This window comes from Cnephaeus nilssonii (assembly GCF_951640355.1).
Source record: "Cnephaeus nilssonii genome assembly, chromosome: 15".
Lineage (NCBI taxonomy): Eukaryota > Metazoa > Chordata > Mammalia > Chiroptera > Vespertilionidae > Cnephaeus > Cnephaeus nilssonii.
Window position 1 is genome coordinate 65,720,757 of NC_137086.1, and position 23,305 is coordinate 65,744,061.

At 49.0% G+C, this 23,305-nt stretch overlaps 1 protein-coding gene across 2 annotated transcripts in view; it reads left to right on the plus strand.

Moving 5' to 3' along the window:
• Positions 1 to 23,305, plus strand: part of TGFBRAP1 (transforming growth factor beta receptor associated protein 1) — a 70,871-nt gene that overhangs the window by 37,288 nt on the left and 10,278 nt on the right. For both annotated transcript variants that reach the window (XM_079791878.1, XM_079791879.1), the window contains exons 3-7: positions 8,616 to 8,810; positions 11,062 to 11,216; positions 14,822 to 14,904; positions 16,844 to 17,185; positions 20,099 to 20,156. In XM_079791878.1, the coding sequence (XP_079648004.1) occupies positions 8,616 to 8,810; positions 11,062 to 11,216; positions 14,822 to 14,904; positions 16,844 to 17,185; positions 20,099 to 20,156 (833 nt within the window). The remainder of the gene's footprint in view (positions 1 to 8,615; positions 8,811 to 11,061; positions 11,217 to 14,821; positions 14,905 to 16,843; positions 17,186 to 20,098; positions 20,157 to 23,305) is intronic.

Sequence of the window (23,305 nt, forward strand, 5' to 3'; positions counted from 1 at the left end):
TCAGCCCTCCGGTGGTTCTGGATGGTGTCTGCTCCGCTCTCCCGTCGTAGACTCAAAATTGTTGTGGTAGGCAGCAATCAGGCTTCCGCCCTATGCCTCCATCTTGGTCTTCCTTTGTATAGTTAAGTCTTGATTGTTGTTGGTGTCGCTGGGAGGAATTGTCCTCCAGGCCAATTGGCCGTGCAGATCCTCTGTGTCTATAAAGGAAGAGTTGCTGTGTAGGAGACAGATTTATGGGCCGGGTCTTGGTGCAGCAAGGCTTTGGCGCTCATTGATTCTGCCTCTGGAATGTGTCCTTTATGCGAGTGGTTGAAATCTGGTGTCATCTCACACTGACCACTAGATGCCCTCGTTTCTGGGTCTCCAATGGTGTGTAGGTCAGCTACTACCTGAGACCACTCAGCAGGACTTACGGCAAAAACTGCAGTTTCCTCCTCCTGTCTGAGCGTCCCTAGAGCAGTCCGACTAGAACCGCAGTTTATCTGGTCAAGCTGCCATAGGGCAGGCCACCCACATGCAAAAGCCGTTGCTTGGAGCCCAGGTGTGCCTGCAAGACGTGCGGGGCGGACCTGCAAAACGAGCGGGGCGGGTCCCAGGGCGGGGCGGGTCTCAGGGCGGGGCGGGGCCTCAGGGCGCCACCAGGCCATGGCGAGGCGAACCGAACTGGCTGCAAGTCTGCTTTTTCTGTTTTCCACGTTTCCAAGCCCCCTCATTCCGCACTCCAGCGCAGCAAACACTGATTGCTGGGCGCACCTCCACAAGGAAGACACTCCCACTCTCCGACAGGAAGGCCGAGAGTCCAGCCTCTCCCCGCAGGCGTCTGGGGAGCTAATCTCCCCTAGGGTTGGAACAAAAGCCACAAGTCCCTTCCCCCAACCCACGCGCCTCCGCACCTCAGCTTCTCCAGAGTTCGCTCTTTCCTCTTCTCTCTTAGCTGTAAATCCACCATTCAGCCAGCTCTCCTGTGGTTCTGGGTGGCAGACGCTCTGTGCGCGGCGAAGTTCCTTTGTTTAACTTTGAAATTGCTGTGCGCGGCGAAGTTCCTTTGTTTGACTTCGCTGCCTTCTTAGTTCTCCTCTCTCAAAATGGCTAGAGGACTTGAGTGTAAGACAGGAAGTCTTAAGAATCCTCTAAGTCGGTGTTGGCGGTCTCCGGGGCCCCGAGGATCTCAGTGGGGAGCTGGGCCAGGTCGGTGACGCGGGTGGGCCCGTCTCGCAGAAAGATGGTCTCTTCCTTCACCGAGAGCCGCTGCGCCGAGTCCGCGGCCGCCGCCACAGCAGCTGCCGCGGCGCCCACGAGCTCATGGCCCCGGCTGCGGTCCCTTTGCCCATTTTTTATTGGATTGTATATCTTCCTTTGGTTACGTTATATGAGTTCCCTATAAATTTTGGAGATTAAACCCTTATTGGATGTAAAATTGGCAAATATGTTCTCCCATGCAGTGGGCTCTCTTGTTGTTTTGTTGATGGTTTCTTTTGCAGAAGCTTTTTATTCTGATGTAGTCCCATTTGTTTATTTTCTCCTTAGTTTCCATTGTCCTAGGAGATGTATCAGTAAAGATATTACTATGAGATATGTCTGAGATTTTGCTGCCTATGGATTCTTCCAAGATTTTTATGGTTTTCCATCTTACATTTAAGTCTTTTATCCATTTTGAGTTTATTTTTGTGTATGGTATAAGTTGGTGGTCTCGTTTCATTTTTTTACATTTATCTGTCCAATTTTCCCAGCACCATTTATTGAAGAGACTGTCTTGACTCCATTGTATGCCTCTTGCCTCCTTTGTCAAATATTAATTGAGCTTGATGGCTTGGGTTAGTTTCTTGGGTCTCTATTCTGTTCCATTGATCTACTAGGCCTACCGGTTAACAATGTGGATTTTGTAATTAAAGAAAACATAATTTCAAGAGAAACATCAAAAGTGCTTTATTCATCGCTAGCTACACATTTCCCCCATCTTTCAGATAATTTGTGGATACCGTCCCAATAGGACTTTTCTTGTTTTGAGGCAAACCATTCAGAGACCCAATTTTCCACTTCTTCGTATGTTCTGAAGTGCTGCTCAGAAAGTGCGTGTGCCATCGATCGGAACAAGTGGTAATTTGAAGGAGCAAAGTAGAGCGGTGGGCTAATACTTTCCAGGCAAGATTTTTTAACGTGTCTTTAACTGGTTTTGAAGTGTGTGATGGTGCGTTATCATGAAGCAAAATTACTTTGCTGTGTCTTCTGGCCCATTCTGGTTGTTTTAAGATCAAAACGTGATTCAAAATTGATTTTTGTTGTTGTCAGTAGCGATCAGTATTTAACGGTTTCACTGGGTTTTAGAAGCTCATAATACACCACACCTTCCTGATCTCACCAAACGCAGAGCATTGTCTTCTTTCTGAAGTGATTTGGCCTTGCAGTCGATGTTGATGGTTGACCTGGATCAACCCATGATTTTGTGCATTTGGGATTCTCAAAATAAATCCACTTTTTATCTCCAGTCACATTTCGATGCAAAAAAGACTTTCTTTCGTGCTGTTGAAGCAACATTTTATTGATGATTTTTCGGCTTTCCATTGTCTTTCGTTCAGTTGATGTGGCACCCATTTTCTTTCCTTTAAATCTTTCCCATTGCTTGTAAATGATCGGAAATTGTTTGCTGAGCAACGTTTAATCTTTCTGCAAGTTGTTTTTGAGTTTGACATGCATCTTCATCCAATAATGCTTGTAATTGTTGGTCTTCAAACTTTTTTGGTTGACCTGGACATTCTTTGTCTTTCACATCGAAATCATCACTTTTAAAGCATTTAAACCAGAGTTCACAAGTATCTTGAGATGAAGCATGTTCACCATAAGCTTCCCGAAGTATACAATAACTTTCAGCAGCACTTTTCTTCAAAATAATGAGTTAAAACTTCCCGCAAATGCTCTTTTTTTTTTGGCATGAAATTCAACATTTTTAAGCGTAAAAATATCTATGATGTTAACACCTTCAGAAAATTTGACATATGAAGTTTTGAAGCTTGTTGCCAATACAACAAAATAGCATACATATCAAATCGCATATATATCAACATATGTGTAATTCCATCTATTGAAAAAAATCCGCATTATTAACCGGTATACCTGGTATATGCCTGCTCTTGAGCCAGTACCAGGCTTTTTGATTACAGTAGATTTGTAGTATAACTTGAAATCTGATATCATGATTCCTCCAACATAGTTCTTCTTTCTCAGGATTGCTACGCTTCTTCAAGGTCTTTTTTATTCCATATAACTTTTTGGAGTTTTTGTTGTAGCTCTAGGGATTGCATTGAATCTGTAGATTGCGTTGGGTAGTATGGATATTTTAATGATGTTTATTCTACCAGTCCATGGACACGGAATATTCTTCCACTTGTTTATATCTTCCTCTCTCTTTTTTTAAGGTCTTGTAGTTTTCTGAGTACAGGTCTTTTACCTCCTTAGTTAAGTTTATTCCTAGGTATCTTAATTTTTTTGGTAAATGGGATTTTTTTTTAGTTTCTCTTTCTGTGAGTTCATTATTGGTGTATAAAAATGCCATAGATTTATGGGTGTTAATTTTGTATCATGCTACATCGCTTAATTCATTTATTAAATCTGGCAGTTTTGGGTGGGATCTTTAGGGTTTTCTATGTTCAATAGCATGCCATCTGCGAATAATGACTGATTTACTTCTTCTTTTCCAATATGGATACCTTTTATTTCTTCTTATCTGATGATTATGGCTAGCACTTGCTATGTCGAACAGGAGTGGTGAAAGTGGGCATCCTTGTCTTGTTCCTGTTCTTAGGGGAAATGCTTTTAGTATTTTCCTATTGAGTATGATATCGGCTATAGGTTTGTCATATGTGGCCTTTATCATGCTGAGATATGCTCCCTCTATTCCACTTTGCTGAGAGTGTTTATCAAAAACGGGTGTTGGATTTTGTTGAATGCTTTTTCTGCGTCTATTGATATGAACATGTGATTTTTGTCTTTCATTTGTTTGTGTGATGTATCATGTCTGTTGATTTGCAAATATTGTACCAGCCTTGCATTCCTGGAATAAATCCCGCTTGGTCATGGTGTATGATCTTTTTAATATATTGCTGGACCCTATTTGCTAATATTTTGTTGAGGATTTTAGCATCTGTATTCATCAGGTATATTGGCCTGTAATTCTCTTTCTTTGAAAGTGTTCCTCCCTCTTGGATTTTTTTGGAATAGTTTGAGGAATATAGGTGTTAGTTCTCCTTTGAATGTTTGGTAAAATTCCCCTGTGAAGCCATCTGTACCTGGGCTTTTGTTTGCTGAGAGTTTTTTGATTACTGCTTCTATTTCCTCAGTTGCAATTGGCCTATTCAGGTTTTCTGATTCTTCCTGATTCAGTTTTGGGAGATTGTATTTTTCTAGGAATTTCTCAATTTCATCCACATTGTGCAGCTTGTTGGCATATAGTTGTTTATTTTTATTTATTTATTTTTTTAAATTTCTTTATTGATTAAGGTGTCACATATTTGTCCTCATCCCCCCATTCCCATCCCACACCCCTCCCCATGGATGCCCCAACCCCCTGTTGAACTTAACCATTGGTTAGGCTCATATGCATGCACACAAGACCTTTGGTTGATCTCTCCCCCCTCCCCCCACCCTCCCCTATCCTCCCTCTGAGGCCCGGTAGTCCGATCGATGCCTCCTTGTTTCTGGTTCTGTTCTTGTTCATCAGTCTATGTTGTTCATCATTTCCCCTAGATGAGCGAAATCATGTGTCACTAGAGATATATTTATAAGAACTGAATGTGAGACGAGCAATAATAGTTATGCTGACAGGCAAATGAATCAGTCTGTAGTGAGTTTCTTTCTGGATCAACAGTTCTTTTGAGACCCAATATCAATGTCCACCAGTTCCTTATGAGTACATGTCGGCACTGACCCCTCAGCTCTGGATGGTGGACAAATGGTGGTAATGCAGGTCCGACTCCCTCTGGTTTGGTCTCGGCCGGACCCAGGGGCACGGCTTCACCCGGATCCAGGGGCCCACGGCCTCACCCGGACCCGGGACCCCGCCTCACCCGGATCCAGGGGCACACGGCCTCGCCCAGACCCAGGATTCAGCTTCACCCGGACCCAGGGGTGCATGGCCTCACCCGGACCCAGGGGCGCGTGGCCTCTCCCAGACCCAGGGTTGCGTGGCCTCACCCGGATGGCATATAGTTGTTTATAATATTATCTTACAATCCTTTGTATTTCTTTGGTGTCAGTGGTTAATTCTCCACTTTCGTTTCTGATTTTATTTATTTGGGTCCTCTCTGTTTCTTGATGTGTCTGGCTAATGGTTTATCAATCTTGTTTATCCTTTCAAAGAACCAGCTCTTGGTTTCATTGATTTTTTTTTTGAATGATTTTTTTAGTCTCTATGTCATTTATTTTTGCTCTAGTCTTTATTATTTTCTTTCTTCTACTTACTCTGGGTTTTTCTTGTTGTTCTCTTTCTAGTTCTTTAAGTTGTAAGGTAAAATAATTTATTATTAATTTTTCTTGGTTTTTTGAGGTAAGCCTGTAGTGCTATGAACTTCCCTCTTAGGACTGCTTTTGCTGTGTCCCAGATTTGGGGTTGTTGTGTATTCATTTTCATTGGTTTCCAGGAAGTATTTTTATTACTTTATTGATCTCATTGGTAACCAATTCAGTGTTTAATAACATGCTATTTAGCCTTAATGTGTTTGAATGTTTTTGCTGTAGTTGATTTCTAATTTCATTCCACTGTGACCTGAGATGATACTTGATATGATTTCAATCTTCTTGAACTTGTAGAGGCTTGTTTCGTGTACTGACATGCGTTCTGTCTTTTTGAATGGCCCATGTGCACTTGAGAAGAATGTATATTCTGCAGCTTGGGGTGAAATGTTCTATAAATGTCAGTTAAATCCTTCTGATCCAGTGTGTCCTTTAGAGTCACGGTTTCCTTGTTAAGTTTTCGTCTGGAAGGTTTATCCAGTGGAGTCAGGGGGGTGTTAAAGTCCTGTACTATGACTGTATTGTTGTCAATCTCTCCCTTAACCATTTGTACCCCATAAGTGTCTATAGATGCAAGTGGCAGACCACTTTTAATTAAATTCAAAATACCATGGCAGTTAACTGGTTAAAGCCCTCTAGAAAGTTTTTAAATATATTTAGGTGCTCCTATATTGGGCGCATATATGTTCATGAGGGTTATATCCTCTTGTTGGATCGATCCCTTTAGTATTATGTAGTGACCTATGTTGTCTCTTGTGATGGCCTTCATTTTTAAGTCTATTTTGTCAGATATGAGTATTGCTACCCCAGCTTTTTTTTTCTTTTCTATTTGCATGGAAAATTCTTTTCCATCCCTTCACTCTCATCCTGTGTGAATCTTTTTTTCTGAGCTGGGTCTCTTGTTGACAACATATAGTTGAGTCTTGTTTTTGTATCCATCCAGCTACCCTATGCCTTTTGATTGGAGCATTTAATCCATTTACATTTAGGGTTATTATTGATAGGTACTTATTGATTGCCATTTTAATTCTGTATGCTTAGGTTTCCCTTTCTTTTCTCATGACAGCAGTCCCTTTAGCGTTTCTTGCAATGCTGGTTTGGTGATAATGAATTCCTTCCTTCCTCCCTTCCTTCCTTCCTTCCTTCCTTCCTTCCTTCCTTCCTTCCTTCCTTTCTTGTCTGGGAAGCTCTTTATTTGACCATCTATTTTGAATGATAGCCTTCCTGGATATAGTTATCTTGGTTCCAGATCCTTGCTTTTCATTACCTTAAGTACTTCATGCCATTCTCTCCTGGCCGGTAGAATTTCTACTGAGATATCAGGTGTCAGCCTTATGGGAGCTTCTTTGTAGGTAGCAGTTTGCTTTTCTCTTGCTGCCTTTCAGATTCTCTTTGTCTTATAGTTTTTGGCATCTTAATTATGATGTGTCTGGGTGTGGGCCTATTTGGGATCTTCTTGCTTGGGACTCTCTGTGCCTCCTGAACTTGTATGATGTTTATCTTCACCAGGTTAGGGAAGCTTTCTGCCATCATTTCTTCAAACATGTTCTCTATCTCTTGCTCCCTTTCTTCCCCTTCTGGCTCACCTATTATGTGAATATTGTACAATTCATGTTGGCTTCCTTAAGCTGTATTCCTGTTTTTTAATTGTTTTTTTCTTCTTGGTTCTGATTGAGTGATTTTTCTACCCTGTCTTCTAATTCACTGATCTGATCCTCAGCCACTCCTAATCTGCTGTGTATTCCTTCCAATGTGTTCTTTATTTGTGCTCTGTCGTTCTTTATTTCTGGTTTCATAGTTACTATGTCTTTTCTCTTGCTGTTGAGCATCTTTATCATCATTTTTCTTACTCTATATCAGTTAAAGTTCTTATCTCCATTTTATTTTTCTCTTCTTCTGGAGAATTGTCTTATTCTTTCATTTGGGGATTGTTACTTTGTCTCCTCATTTTGGCTGCCTGTTTGGGTTTGTGACTTTGTATTAGGTAGATCTGCTACGCCTCTCAATCTCTAGTATAGGATAGTCAAACACTGTTTCTGACTTAATTAGATCAGGCAAAGACTCCAAGCCTCTGGAGACCGCTTCTGCTTGCAGACTGATTGGATTTAGTCTCAACTATCCCTCAGGCAATCGTCTACAGGTATGGCAAGAGTTTTTCCCAACAGGGTGGGGCAATTGCTTCTGCCTGGAGGCTAATTCTAATTCTCAGTCTCTTAATGGGCCTCAGTAACTCCACACTGTGGGACAAGGTGGTTTCCAATAGCGTCTGTCAACTGTCTTCCCCCCAGGCAAAGCCGCCTGTATAGCAAATGTCTGTGTGAGAAAGATGACCTCTGCAGCATTAGGGAATGACTGAGCACTGGAAACTGGGGTGTCTACCTTTCGAAGTATAACCCCAGAGCCCCCAATCCTGACTTCTGCTCACACAGCTCCAGTTCACTCTGCCCTCCTTCTGCTGGAGCACAAGGTGAGTGGCTACACAGGGAATTTTGTGTGTTGGCCCTTTAAGAGGGTGCCTACATTTCTAGCTGTCTCTCCCTGGCAGACAGCAACCCTGCTGCTTTTCACAGCCAGATGTTATATCATTTTTCTCAATTCTGGTGCTTTCTGCTTGGGGTTTAGACCCCAGAGTTCTCAATGGGAACCCCCCCAGAGCTGAGCTATCCCTCTGGAACCTCATCTGGTGTCTGTGGCAGCCGGCTAGACCTTTTGCGCCTCTGCCCCTCCTACCAGTCTCTATGTGGTCTTCACTTTTGGTCCTCATTTATCAGGGTCCTCTCCAGCGAGTGTCCAGTTGCTTATTCAAGAAGTTTCTCTGTGTTTTAGGTGTAATTCCAGTTAGGTCCTGGGAGCATGTCCATGCAGCATCCACTTACTCTGCTGCCAATTTTAATCCCCCAGTTTACCTTCATTTTTAGTTGGAAGTAAATATAAGATATACACTCTGGGAAGCTAGTTCTCATGGAAATGAAGTCACATAGAGTTCTTCACAGGTGCAGCAAATTATGTTATGTTTTCTATCTGAGATATAAGGAAAGTGGGTGATATTCTGTATCCAGACGCAGGAAAATAAGTAATTATTTAAGGCCTCCTAATCCCTGTTTTTCTAGGCATGTTTGCCACTGTTGCTGGGATTTCTCAGCGGGCTCCTGTGCACTGGTCAGAGAACGTGATCGGGGCGGCCGTCTGCTTCCCCTACGTCCTGGCGCTCGACGACGCCTTCATCACAGTCCACAGCATGCTGGACCAGCAGCAGAAGCAGACCCTGCCCTTCAAGGAAGGCCACATTCTGCAGGACTTCGAAGGTACCGTTGGTGCAGAAATCTTAACGAAATTCAGTTATCACTTCTCTTGTGACATTTCCTCAGTAAATACTGCTCCGGGCCTTTAGGAACCAGGCTTTGTGCTGAGCATAGCAGATACACAGGTGATGGTAACACACATTCCGCACTTCAGGGGCCCCAGGGTCAGAGGAGAGAGAGACATTAAACAGTAGGTACAGCAGTTGAAGAGCCTGATAGAATGAAGTAAGGGGAAAGCAGAGGAGGAAGTATTTCCTAGAAATATCAGGGAGGACTTCCTGAAGGAGGTGGTATTTGAGCCAAACCTTTAAGGGTGAGAAGGACTCAGCCAAGCACATGTGCTATGAAAGAACCTTCAGGCAGAGAGCAAGGTGCATGCAAACCTGCACTTCAGGCCCCAGAAGCAGGTCAGCGGCTGTGCTGCACGGCGTGGGAGGAGGATGGTGTCAGATGAGGAGACCAGGGCAGTCAGGGAGGGACTGCCTCTTCGTGCAGTGGGGAGCCAGGGGGCAGATTTATTTTACTTGTAAACTTTATTAGAATGTTTTTAAATGTACTGAAGAGTTGAGAGAAGACAAAGTGAACCTAGATGTAGCACCTAACGTTGAATGGAAGTGGAGGACCACACAGCGTTTAAACCGTAATGCTCCAGCGTGCCTCTCCTCAGAATCAGCGCACTTTCCTCCATAACCACAACGCCCTTCCGCACTTTAGAGAGTGAGCTCCAGTGTCCTGCCTGTGGCCAGATTCCCCAGGGGTCCTAGAACGCCTGCTATGATCTTTTCTTCGAGCCAGGAACTAGTCTAGATTCATGCATTGCATGTATCATTTAAGGATCTTAGCTTATCACATGTTGCCCTTCCTTTTTGAGATGCTGGGGATGTGAACTTACTAGGACTCATCCAGCACGTAAAGCCTCTCAGATTCCAGCTGAAGGCCTGACATGGGCCTCAGAGGACACATTTCACAACGGTGTTATGGTGCCGTGTACCTCGGGTGCTGGAGGTGGGCGGGGTCGTGTACACCGAGAGGCTGATGAGGTGTCCACCCTAGGTGGGAGCAAGGGAGGCTTCCTGGGAACAGGCACTCCAGCACAGAGAGGGGACAGAGTCTCCTGAGTATGAGAAAAGCTAGTTTGGCTGTGATAACAGAAGACAGATAATCTAGACGAGAGAGCAGAGCAGGAGGACCAGGGAGGGAGATGCGGTGACGATCCGGGCCAGGAGACGAGGGCTGGCTGGGCCGCAGTGGGCAGGGGTGCAGGGGAGAAGAGCTGACAGCAGCAAAGGCGTGGCTGACTGGAACTCTCCTTGAGGCAGAAAGAAAAGCGTGCCATTGCTTCCTGTGAACATGTAATAGTTTGCTTACCACGTGTCCCCAGGGCGCAGCACAACTCACTTTAAAAGCTCTGTACTGGACCCTGGCTGGGTCACTCAATTGGTTGTAGCATCGTCCCATGCATCAAAAGGTTGTGGGTTCAATTCCAGGTCAGGGCACATACTTAGGTTGTGGGCTCGATCCTGTACGGGAGGCAAATGATTGATGTGTCTCTCTCTAGCTCTCTCTCTCTCTAAAAATCAATAAACATTTCCTCAGGCGAGGATTAAAAAAATAAAGCTTTGTACTAGGAGCTGGTCTTGGACTGTGGTTGCACTCCTGGGTGGATGCCTGTGCAAGGTCCCCCCGGGGAAACGAGGGTGACATTGTTGGCCACGGTCAGGGTGACTCCCAGCTGTGTGGGGAAGTGAGTAAGGTAGTGCCGAGATGTGGAGGTGTTTGTATGGCAGGTGAGTATGAAATACTATCTCATCGTTCAGAATGTAGTGTTATAATCTTTTTTTCCTGTAAAGTAACTAACATGAACAGAAAATAAAATTTTGAAAGTTTTATATGAGGTACATCATAATTTGGACTGACAATTTTCCATAACTGATCTCTATAACCTCATTAGACTGTATATTGTATATCTACTCAACTGGTTGTACATTTATCAGCACTTTCAAATAAAAACAATGCAAAAGAGGCTATTTTATACTTTGGAAATGTAGTGTTAAGAGTTTGGCCTTTGCTGACAGTTGAAAGTTTGGGATGAAGAAGAGAAAAGTGTTGTAATTTCTAATTTCCATGGTGATTCTGTGTGGGAGAACGCCAATGAAATTGATCAGCAAGTCAGAGCAGGGTCAATGTGGGGAGCAGCGTGTTTTCTTGCCGGCAGTATGCCTTCCCCTTTCCAATTGGTTGATTTTCTTCCCAGGAAGAGTGATTGTCGCCACAAGTAAAGGAGTTTACATCTTGGTTCCCCTACCTCTGGAAAAACAAATACAGGATCTTCTAGCAAGCCACAGAGTGGAGGAGGCATTGGTTTTAGCAAAAGGAGCCCGGAGGAACATTCCAAAGGAAAAATTTCAGGTCTGTACTACTGATCACAGGAAGCATGCCTCCGGGGCAGGAAGCAGAAAGCACTCAGGTGTAGCCCCCCACAGAGCCCTTCCTGGGTGCCAGACCGCTCTCCCGGGCTGAGTCTCTCGGCACATCCCACTGTGCAGGTAAGGAAACAGGTGCAGAGCCGCGGACGGGCCGCAGGACACTGCCGAGAGCCAGGTCAGGCGGGGAGCCTCCGGCTTCCGTGCTGAGTACACAGAGCTGTGTTTCTGGTCAACTTCCTTCCTCAGTGGCCTTCAAAGAAGAATCAGGGCATAATTCTGAAAACCAAGAGTAGCAGCGTGTTATTTTGTTTCCTCATTTAGAATTTGTATTTGTTGGGATGGGACTGAATTATAGAAGTTTAGGTTTATATTATCTACAGGTTGACCATACTGATAACTATCTAATACTGCAGAAGTCCACCTAATTAATTTCCTTAGGAAAAAGCTTAATGCCCTTAAGAAACATGAACTTTCATAGAGTTGGTATGGATAAATGTAATGGATATAATAATCACAAGTTAGTCTTATGTCTAATGAAATCACATTCCCTAACAATTGCTGCTTGATCGGCTGTCAGGTGAGTTCAGGTTACTCTCTGGAGTCGGGAGAAAAGAAATGTGACGTGGGTGAGTGTGCATTCCTGTGAATGTCTCAGCCGTCACTGAAAGGGCTCATGAACCTAGAGTGACCCTGCGGTTATGACAGAGGGGTCAGGTTCCCCGTGACTATGACTGCTGTGGAATGAAAGGATGCTTTATGTTGAAAGCGGTAGTTTCTGAGAGTGAGAGGCAGGAAGTAGACTTAATGGTTATGGGGAGTGAAAGAAGGCATTATTCTATATTTAAACTAGGGGCCCGGTGCACGAAATTCGTGCAATGGGGTTGGGGGGTCCCTCAGCCCAACCTGCCCCCTCTCACATACTGGGTGCCCTCAGGGGATGTCCTACTGATGGCTTAGGCCCGCTCCCCACGCTCCTTTGTGGGAGGCAACCGGGCTGATCAAGGGAAGGCACCAGCCCCATCACCCCGCTGCTGCAGCCACTGCCGGCCGCTGCAGCCACCAAGGTGTTTTCATCAACACGGACTCCAGTCCCTTCACCAAGAAAAAATGACAACATTCTTTAGGCATTTTCAAGATGTGTCTTTCATAGGATATGCTTTTTTTTTTTAATCCTCACCTGAGGGTATGTTCCCATTGATTTTTAGAGTGTGGAGGAGAGAGGGAGAGACAGAGAGAAACATCAATGTGAGAGGGACACTTTGATTGGTTGCCTCCTGTATGAGCCCTGACCATGAGCGCCAGGCTGGGGGGCATGCAGGGACCCCTGGGCCGCACACAGCGGTGGCCGCCGGGGGTCTCCACACACCCCAGAGGCCAGCAGCCAGCCCCCCATCGTGTGCGCCAGGCTGGGGGCGTGGACCCAAACTGCCTCTTGGTGCTGGAGCATTCCCAAGCGGCTGGGGGCACTATGGTGACACGGGATGTTCCCGCCCCGCCCCCAGCCCCTTGGTGCCTGCACCTATAGGCTCAAAGTGGCCAGGGGGCGTTCTGGGACCCCTGCCACTCAGGACCTAATCAAGGGGCCTACAGGCTCGGACTGGCCTGGGTCCTGAAGATGTTTGCGGGACCCAGCCCAAGGCTCCCAGTGGCCAGGGGGCGTTCTGGGGCCCCCGCTGCTCAGGACCTAAGCGCGGGCCTACAGGCTCTGATCGGCCTGGGTCCGGAGGATGTTTACGGGACCCAGGCTGCTCAGCACCCGCATATGCAAATTAACCGCCATCTTGTTCGCTCTGATTGGCTGTGGGCGTAGCGAAGGTGCGGTCAATTTGTATGTTTGTCTATTATTAGGTTAGATAGTGATAAACTTTCATCTTCCTGATTTTTTAAAGAGAGACCTACCTATCAGCACTCAGCAGGGGGCAGCAGAGGCAAAAGGAAGAAAGTGCCTGCTCAGGGCCTGCTGTGCTGAGCGCCCTGCAGTGCTTTCCTTACGCCACCGGCCCGGCCCGTGGCCCCGAGGAGCCGGTAGCCCGGACCTGAGACCCTGCTGGGCTCCTCGCTCCTCTCTCCTGTGTATCAGGGACCCATGAGCTGCTGCCTGCAGACGCGTTGAATGGCCGGACAGGCTGGTCCTGGGGTGCCCCTCCTTGTGCGCACACGCGCGCGCACACATGTGCACACTTCAAGTTTGTAACATTTTCTGAAAGAGTCTCTCCTGGCTCTTTGTCTGCTTTTGCTTTTTCTCCTCTCTTCTTGCCACAGTAGACACATGCAGTGAGTATTAAGACATTACTAGCCGTCTTGCTCTCTAGTCCGATACCTCAGTTGGCGTGTCCCCTTTCTAACATGCTCCCTGCCTTCTCCCTGTTGCTGCGAACACGCACAGCCCTGGAACCTCAGGAGGACCTCAGGTCCAGCCCTTCCTCCGTGCCCGTCTTCACCGCTGGTTGGTGTCAGCAGCCTCCTCGGTGTGCCTGCTCCATCCTCCATGCCACCATGCCACCCTGGGGTGACCTTTCTAAGGCAGACCAAGTCCTGGCGTAAAACGCATCGGTGGGGGCCTCCCTGCCTACAGTCAAGTCCAACCCTGCAGGCGCTTCAGCTCAGCCCCGCCCACTCCCCTCCTCTCCAGCCCCCTCTGTCGCCCCGTGAAACGGGCCTGAACCACGGTTCACCTCACGGGGTGGAGGACGGGAACGGCTGAGCCTGCAACGTGGAAGCCCTCTGAGAGGCAGCTACAACATTTTAGTCCTCAGAGCAGTTAAAACATAACCAGTACCTCTGCAGACAGGAAGGCACGGCGGCTGGTGAGAGCAGAGCGCTGGGCCTGTCTCCCGGTGCGGACCTGCCGTGGACCTGCCGTGCACGCACACACACACACACACGCGCACACACACACACACACACACACACCCCACCCCCTTGCTCTACTGGAGCTACTTCCATGCACTGTAAATTACTGTTTCGATACCTTGCTGAACTATGCCTGTTCTCGGAGCCTTCCCGGCTCCTGGGTAGACTTCTCTCTCGGTTCCCATCTCTGCTCATTTCTGGGCTGAGCTACAAAGGAATGGGTCCGTGTGAGTCACAGCTGTGGACCGGGCTCCCAGCAGCCCTGATGTGATGGGTGGGACAGAGGTGGTTGTTTAGAACTAACTTCTCCTAAAGGGGTTGTGTTTTTAGGGTTAGATGACTCTTACCATAAGGCACATTACTTACGTTAACTTTAGGATGCGTGGGACCCAATGCTAGCCCCCAGGCTTAGAGAGACCGGAAAGGGAGAGGAAGGAGACCAGGCGGTCAGTAGACTGGCATCTCACCGCTCACCCGTTCTCTTCATTTAAAGCCAGAACTGATCTTGCTCCACTGAGCGCTAGGGAGGGATTATCAGAAGTTTGACTGAGGGGCTGGGAGTAAAGGAGTATTTCTTCTAGAGATCCAAAGAGACAGAGAATGTGGTGCTTTAAGAAAGAGGCATCGAGGAGACAAAGGTGTGTGTCCAAAGTCCCCTTGATTTGTGTCGTGTGCTGTGGCTGGTATTTCTGTCGGAGCTTCTGAGCGTGGATCTGAGACCTGTCTTTCTTTCAGGGAATGTACAGAAGGATCCTGCAGCAGGCCGGCTTCATACACTTCGCACAACTTCAGTTCCTGGAAGCTAAAGAGCTCTTCAGGTAATTCGAGTGCTGGGAGCCGGACTTCCGAGGGTCCCTCTGTGCTCAGGGCTCCATTCCACCTCGCTGCTGTGCTGGGAAGTGCTGCCTGGTTACAGGGTTCTTCAGGTGGGAGTGGCGAGGCCCGGTGCCCACCCCCTGCCCTCCTGCCCCCTCAGCCTTAGTTTAACCGTCCCGTATCTTAGGGGGCGGGGCTGATGCACACGTACAGGACAGGAGAGGGGAGTTTAAAGAGTGGATTTGATAATGTGGAGGGTTTTTAGGAAAACACTATTGTTCACTTTTCCTTTTCTCCGGAGATTTCACAAGAAGCTATGAGTTTAGAACAAGAGCAGGTGGTCCTGGGAGGACTTACGAAAATGATTCTCTGAAGACTGTAAATGGCTCGCTCAGGAAGTTGCGTTTCTCCCGGGAGGTTCCCGGCACCATGAGTAACCCTGTCTGTAGCAGGGCCGTCTCGCCCTCGCCCCTCGCCCCTCGCCCCTCACCCGCTCCTGTCTCACCCATTCTCCCCGCTGCCCTTCCCTCTCACACTGTGTGCCCAGCATGCTTTGCAGAAGATTAGGTGAAACCTGTACCGTCGTCTGAATAGCCACTAACGCATTGCCTGTGAGCAGCTTTCAGAATGCGGGGCTAGAGCAGAGCCTGCCGTGGGAGCCACCACGGGCTGCGCTGGGTCCGCGCAGCCTCCAGGGCCTGCGCTCGGGAGGAGCCGCGCCGCGCCTGCCGCCAGCACCGGCCGTGGCCACGCGCTGGGCTCTGATCTTTGTCACCAGATTAGTTGCAGAGAACAGGCTCTGGGTGAAGAAGGGGTTCCCGTGTGAGCCCTGGTGCCCTCTGACCTTTTGCCTGCGGAAGTTCTCCGCTGTGGTCATCTGCGCCTGGATGACCACTAGCTTGGGGTCGGAGACGAGTGCTGGTCCCTGTGGGCCGATGCTCTTCTCTCACACCTGGTCTTGTCCCGCGGGACTGACGGCCTCCTCACCGGGTCTTTTGTCACGGGCTAATTTAAAATCCAGGTGAACGGTCATGGGCGTTCCTAGAAAAGTTGGCCGATTTTGTGAGAATAAATACAGGGCCTGTCCATGGCTAGTACAGGCCCCTGTGCTGTCACGTCAGCCTCTGTATCACTTACCTTTACGTGGACTGCTGCTCGCTTTTGTCAGCGAGCGCCGGAGCAAGGGAGGTTTGCGGAGGACCCTCCTGGGACCGGCATGATTCTGCCCCCCCCTCCTGTGCCCTCGGCAGACGTGCTAATAACACTCACGATTCTTCTCTCACTGACCTGGGGCTGGTCCTCAGATTCCCTCTCCTGTGCTGCTAGAAGTTTGGTGCTGCCTCACATGGCCGGCGGGCACCTCGCACCCTCCCACGGTGGGTGTGTCCCCAGGCGGCTGCTGTTGGCACTGTGGGCAGGACTGGGGCGGAGGGAGGCGATGGGGTAGCGATGGGCGTTACTGGAGGGCTTCCTCGACCTTGCGAGGTTAGGACTGCTGGCCGCTTGAGTCCTCAGGAGTCACCGGCAAGGGCCGCGGGCGCGCGTGTGCCTGGTCCCAGGTGCCTGCCGAGGAGGCTGTAAGCTAGGGCCTCGCAGAGCCTTTAGGACGGTCAGCAGCCTGGGAGGAAGCAGTGGGTGTCGCCTTTGTGTCTCTCTGCCCTGGGCCTGGGGAGCCCACAGCCCACGTGGTGTTCAGCTGTGTCGGAGATTCGCTGCAGCACGTGTTGTGTTTCCTCCCGCTGGTCCCCTCCCTCTGCTGGGAATCAGGTGGTGGCACTTGGCTCAGGGATGCTGTGCCGCACATGCAGGTGAGGGCGGTCTCTCCGGTGGCTCTCCGCTCTCCCGCTCCGTGCCAGCGTGCGCGCCCTCCAGTGCTGTTTGTGTGCCTACGTGCACTCTCTCTCTCTTTTTGCTTCATTTAGTTTGACACTGTAATTGCAGAAGCGGCCAGCTTGACGTCCGGGAGCTGATCTCTCTGTGCCCCTTCCTGTTGCCCACCTCCTCTTCATTCACGCGGTCTCACCCTCCTCTCCACGAGTACGCAGACCTGAACCAGCTGACCCAGGGCGACCAGGAGAAGGTGGCCAAGTGCAAGCACTTCCTCATGAGCTACCTGGACGAAGTGCGCGGCACGGAGGCCGTGCGCAGCTACAAAGAGGACGTGGACACGGCCCTGCTCAAGCTGTACGCGGAGGCCGGCCACGCCAGCCTGCTGGACTTCCTGGTCAGCGAGAACGCCTGCCTGCTGGCCGACAGCGCTGCCTGGCTGGAGAAGCACAAACGGTGAGTGGCCTTCCGCCCGTGGGGAGGCTGCTGTGGAGCCGATGAGCCAGTGGGTTCGAGCTGACGAGCCCTTCGAGGGCTGCCCTGAAGTCCCAGGGACAGCCAGCGCCCCTCGGGGCCTCTTCCGTGGGAGCTGACCAGCCTGTAGTAAGTGAAGTGGTCCTTAGGTCTCTCCGTGTTCCAGGCAGGATTCGCCGGTGGAAGACACCAGTGTGTGTTGGCACAGTTAATAGTGCACGTTAACCACTGATGACCAGTTTGAATAGACAGACAGACAGCTGGGTGAATAGATAAAAGGGGCTTCTTGGTCTCGTGGTTAAGAGGTTACGGCTTAAAACGGTCTTCGTTATGTGCACGCGTTGGTAGGCGGCCACCCCCTCGCCTCACGCGAGGGCAGATAATCCCAGGATACGGATTGAATGCGGGTGGTAGCTTCCTCCTCCTGCTGGTGTCACGTGGTCGAATCTTCTGGGCCTCAGGAGTTTTTTTTCTTTAAAAGTGTTGGGTGACCCCCTAGCTCCACTTAGCAATAAGGTTTTTGTTATGTATTTGAAATGACAACCGCCGTGGTGAAAACTCACGGGACTGCGGTGTGTCCAGTGCTTGACCCTGTTCAGAGGCCAAGACCAGAGTCTGGTGGCTGGTCTCCACGTGGCGCTGGCTCCTCCAGCTGCCCCTCCGATTCCTGAACGCGCTGTGGAGCGGAGTCATTTTGTTTAGGACCAGAAAATACACTGACACCTCGCGGTAGTGATGGGATGACAGGGTCCGGAGAGTCAGCGTGGGGAAAAGAGAAGGAAGGGGTCCAGCAGGCAGTGATATCCTGGGAGTTTGCTCTTTGTGGAAGAAATCTGACACCTCCTGGGTCCCTTGCTCCAGTCCCCTGCGGGGAGGAGGGGGTCAAGAGCAGGACACACCTGCAGAGCTCGGGAGGGTGGCCGTGGCTCCCTGCCCAGGCAGTGCCATGGTCATTGCTCATCCTTTCTACTTGCTCAAGGTCACACAGGTCATAAGTAATGAAGCCTGAATAGAAACTCGTGTCCTTGAACTCTGGTGGCCTCCCCCAGGACTTTCCCTGATGTTCTGTTCTCTGTGATGCCTGGATCCTGTTGGTCTTTACTGCTGTTCAAACTCCTTATTCCTTCTTGCAATAATAGTTCAGGTAGCAAACCTTCCAAATAGTCCTTTAATATTCGGTTAAAATGGCTAACTGAAGAGATATGAAATTATAGTAAAACTAGAGGCATGGTGCACAAATTTGTGCACCAGTGAGGTCCCTCAGCCTGGCCTGCAGAATAGGGCCAAAACCGGCTCACCGACATCCCCCAAGGGGTCCCAGATTACGAGAGGGCGCAGGCCAGGCTGAGGGACCCCACTGGTGCACAATCAGGGCCAGGGAGGGGCGTGGGAGGTTGGCCAGCCGGGAAGGGACCACGGGAGGGCTCCAGGGTGTGTCTGGCCCATTTCACTCAGTCTCGATCTGCAGGACCCCAGTAGCAAGCTAACCTACCAGTCAGAGCATCTTCCCTCTGGTGATCAGTGCACGTCATAGCAAGTGGTTAAGCAGCCTTAGTATATCATTAGCATATTACACTTTGATTGGTTGAACGGCCGACCAGTCTACCAGACAGTTAGCATATTAGGCTTTTATTATATAGGATTTGCAGCAAATTGTAAAGAAATTTCAAACGTGATTTTCCATAGTAAAGTCATAGTTTTATTTGTCAGCTTATCTTAGACTTGAATTTGATTTTTTTTGGAAATTGATAGGGCATAAATTTTTTATTTTAATCCTCACCTGCTAATATGCTTAGAGAGAGAGAGAGGGAGAGAGACAGAAAGATTGAATGTCAGAGAGAAATGATCGGTTGCCTCCTGTACATGCCCCAACCAGGGATGGAACCCACAACCTGGGTATGTGCCCCGACCAGGAGTTGAGCCTGCCGCCTTTTGGTGCCCGGGAGGACACTCCAACTATCTGCCACCAGCCAGGGTGTTGGGCATGCTATATAATAAAAGCCTAGGTGGCGTCACGCAACGTCGTCACAAGATGGCCGCCGCGACGTCATCACAAGATGGTCGCCACAAGATGGCCGGCGGGGGAGGGCCGTTGAGGGCAAACAGGCCAGCAGGGGAGGGCAGTTGGGGGCAATCAGGCCAGCAGGGAGGGCAGTTGGGGGCGACCAGGCCAGCAGGGGAGGGCCATTGGGGGCCATCAGGCCTGCAGGGGAGGGCAGTTGGGTGCAACCAGGCCTGTAAGGGAGGGCAGTTGTGGGCGACCAGGGCTGCAGGGGAGGGCAGTTAGGGGCGACCAGGTCTGCCAGAGAGGGCAGCTGGGGGTGACCAGGCCTGCAGGGGAGGGCATTTGGGGGCAATCAGGCCGGCAGGGGAGGGCAGTTGGGGGTGACCAGGCCTGTAGGGCAGGGCATTTGGGGGCAATCAGGCCGGCAGGGGAGGGCAGTTGGGGGTGATCAGGCTGGCAGAGGAGGGCAGTAGAGGGCAATCGGGCCAGCAGGGGAGCAGTTAGGGAGCGATTAGGCTGGCAGGCAGAAGCGGTTAGGGGCAATTAGGCAGGCAGGTGAGTGGTTAAGAGCCAGTGGTCCCGGATTGTGAGAGCAATGTCCAACTGCCGGTTTAGGCCCGATCCCACAGGGGTCGGGCCTAAACCGGCAGTTGGACATCCCCCAAGGGGTCCCAGATTAGAGAGGGTGCAGGCCGGGATGAGGGACAGTCCCTCCTTCCCCACCCCTCCCCCATGTACAAATTTTGTGCACCGAGCCTCTAGTAAGTAAATAAGCAGAAACGAGGATCTTGTTGCTGAACTCTGAGTGGAGTAGAATGCAGGATGGAGTGTCGCTGTGTGGGTGCCACCACAGAAGGCGGGAGGGCACTCACCGCACTGTTTCCTTGCAGGTATTTTGCACTGGGACTGCTCTACCACCATAATAACCAGGATGCGGCTGCAGTTCAGGTTAGTTCAAAAGCATGTTGGCATTATTGAGAAATCAGTACCGTTTGCCTTAGTGTGCTTAAAGCCATCACAAGTTGAAAGAGACCACTTTCCCCTGACCTATAAGCTTTTTTAAACAACAAGATGACTACTGCTTTTAGAAAGTGAATGTCTTGAGAATGTTGGCCAAGAATTTTTCCTCTGTCTTTACATCTCTTTAAAGAACATTATGAAGCCTGAGTTTTTTGAAATCTTAAGAAATAAAAGTATGATTTCTTATTGAGGCTTCAGACATTTGCCTTCACTGCCTTATTAGAAAATTAACACTGGGAATAACAGTTTGCTTTATAATTCCCTGCTAATGTTAGTGAATTTATGATATTAATAACTGTTAATGACAGTAACAATTGCCAGAGAGCTGGGTAAATTATATCCCTGTGTCATCTGTGACAAAACTAAAGCTGGTTGCCGGCCGGTGGTAGGGCGTCGACCTATGGACCGGGAGGTCATGTTTGGCTTCCCAGTTGGGGCACATGCCCGGGTTGCCAGCTCCATCCCCAGAGTGGGGTGTGCAGGAGGCAGCCAATCAATGATTCTCTCTCATCATTGATGTTTCTATCTCTCTGTTCCTCTTCCTTCCTCTCTGAAATCACAAAATTATTTAAAAACACACAAAACTGAAGATGGTCAAGGCAGGTTCAAACCACTGGCCAGCGGTAGAGCTGGGGCTGGAACCAGAGCTGCAGGTGGCCCTGGCCGGATGCGGAGCCTGAATCACGTGACCCCAGTGTTAGTCTTGCATCGGGCAGCATCCGACTGATGCCCTCATGCTCTTGGGAGACTGTTCCCCGTGGTAGTTGCCATTCACTGGGGTTGCTGAGATTTTTATGGAAAGGAAAGTCTTTTCTTTTTTTAAATTATAGTTTGCATTTAATATTGTTTTGTATTAATTTCAGGTGTACAGCATAGTGGTTAGACAATCCATATACTTTAAAAAATTTTTTAGTGTTGAAAGTATTACATATGTCCCCTTTTTCCCCCATTGACTCTCCCAGCCTGTCCCTGCCCCCCCCCCAGCCCAGGCCTTCACCCCCCTATTATGTGTCCATTGGTTATGCTTATATACCTACAAGTCCTTCGGTTGATCTCTTCTACGCCCCCCCGCCCACCCACCCCCGCTCCCCTGCCTTCCCTCTGAGGTTTCATGGCTGTTCAATGCTTCTATGTCTCTGGATCTATTTTTGTTCATCAGTTTATGTTGTTTATTATATTCTACAAATGAGTGAGATCATATGATATTATCTTTCTCTGACTGGCTTATTTCACTTAGCATAATGCTCTCCAGGTCCATCCATGCTGTTGCAAATGGTAGGAGTTTCTTCCTTTTTAGAGCAGCGTAGTATTCTACTGTGTAGATGTACCACGGTTTTTTAATCCACTCATCTGCTGATGGGCACTTAGGCTGTTTCTAAATCTTAGCTACTGTAAATTGTGCTGCTATGAACATACGGGTGCATATGTCCTTTCTGATTGGTGTTTCTGATTTCTTGGGATATAGTCCCAGAAGTGGGATCATGGGTAAAATGGGAGTTCCATCTTTAATTTTTGAGGAAACGCCATACTGTTTCCCACGGAGGCGGCACCGTCTGCAGTCCCATGGGTTGCTTTGTGTCACTTTCCTCGTGGGCCTTCTTCTCTGTGCTTTGTGAGCAGCCACGACCACCAGCTCTCCTCAGCAAGCTGGAGGCGGCGCCGTGACTTTGGCAAAGACACTGCATTTACTTACACTGTTGTGGCAACATCATTGCAGAACAGGCTGAGAGGGAAAAGGGCTCCTGTCAGCGGCACCCAATGCTGAGAGTAGATTTAAGTGTCAAAGATAAATTTTTATTTTTTACATCACATAATTACATAAGGAGTATAGCTTGATATACATGTAATAATAATATCAGCAGGGGTATATAGAGATTTACAAAATTGAAATAATATGAAAAAATCTCACTATATGACAGACATCCACCATGTTTTTAAAATGACACATTTAGTGTGTGTGTGATCAGATTATTTGGTTTAGGGCATTCAGTGTTGAAGAAACCGGTGCCATAAAATATGTTGGCGTGCCGACCACCGGGCTCAGCCGCTGCTGCCTGCCCGTTTCTGGGGCTCCCTGCTGGTGGCGTGGCCCGCAGTGCGGCGTGGAGGAGGGTGCGGAGGCATCCCGGGCAGCGCAGCGGCGGGCGGGCGTCCTCCCCGCTGCCCTGCCGCTGCCCCTGCTGAGTTCGAAGGTAAGAGATGGCAGAGGCCTTTCGTTACTAGTCTGTGCCGAGGCCTTGTGCAAAGGCTGTCGGCCGCGAGGGGACAGAATCAGGGCGTTTGGAAGGACAGTGTCTGTCACAGTGGGAAGAAGACTAAGTGAGGAGTTCCTGTGGAGAAGGGAGACAGCCTGGCCAGCGTCCTGGTGACTTCCCTGCTGAGCTGTCAGCCACCGCGTGGCTTTTGTGCACAAACATGCTGGACACACCCACCTCTCCCTTCAGGCGTGTGACCTGTGTCACTGATGTCGCTAAAGCGGGGGGAAAGGACAGGTTTTCTTGGTTTCCTGCGCCATGTCTTCTACACTTCTTTATTTCTCTGAGGAAAAGTTAAATTTGACTTTGTAAGACCCCCAAAAGGAGACCCTTACTCTGTCCCACGAATCGACGGCAACCCCAATCATCCACAGGAGGCGTCACTTGATGCAAACAGCAAGAGGCTTTATTCCAGTGCGCTGGGGCTCAACTCGTGACTCACGCAGGAGCAGAGGAGTTGAACCCCGAATGTAGAATCTTACACGCTTATAAAGGCAAAAACCACAACCTGGGGCGGGGTATTGTGTAATTCGGGGAATTTCCAAAGTGGACCTGGGCTTGTTTACAGTAAATTTTACAATAGACCTTCTGACTTAATCAGTTGTTCTTATCTGATAACCCTACCTCCTATTTTTCTTAATTGTTAGCCCCTGTTGCTCAGAGCTGTTTCCTGGAACAGTTTAAGGTCTTTGTTCCCAGTACTGGAAAAAGGGGGTTTGTGGAACAGTTTAAGACTTTTGCTCCCAGTACTGGGAAAGGGGGTTTGTTTAGAGCTTCTGTTTTGTTCTATCAACTTAAGCACTTAAAATTCGTCCGACTGCT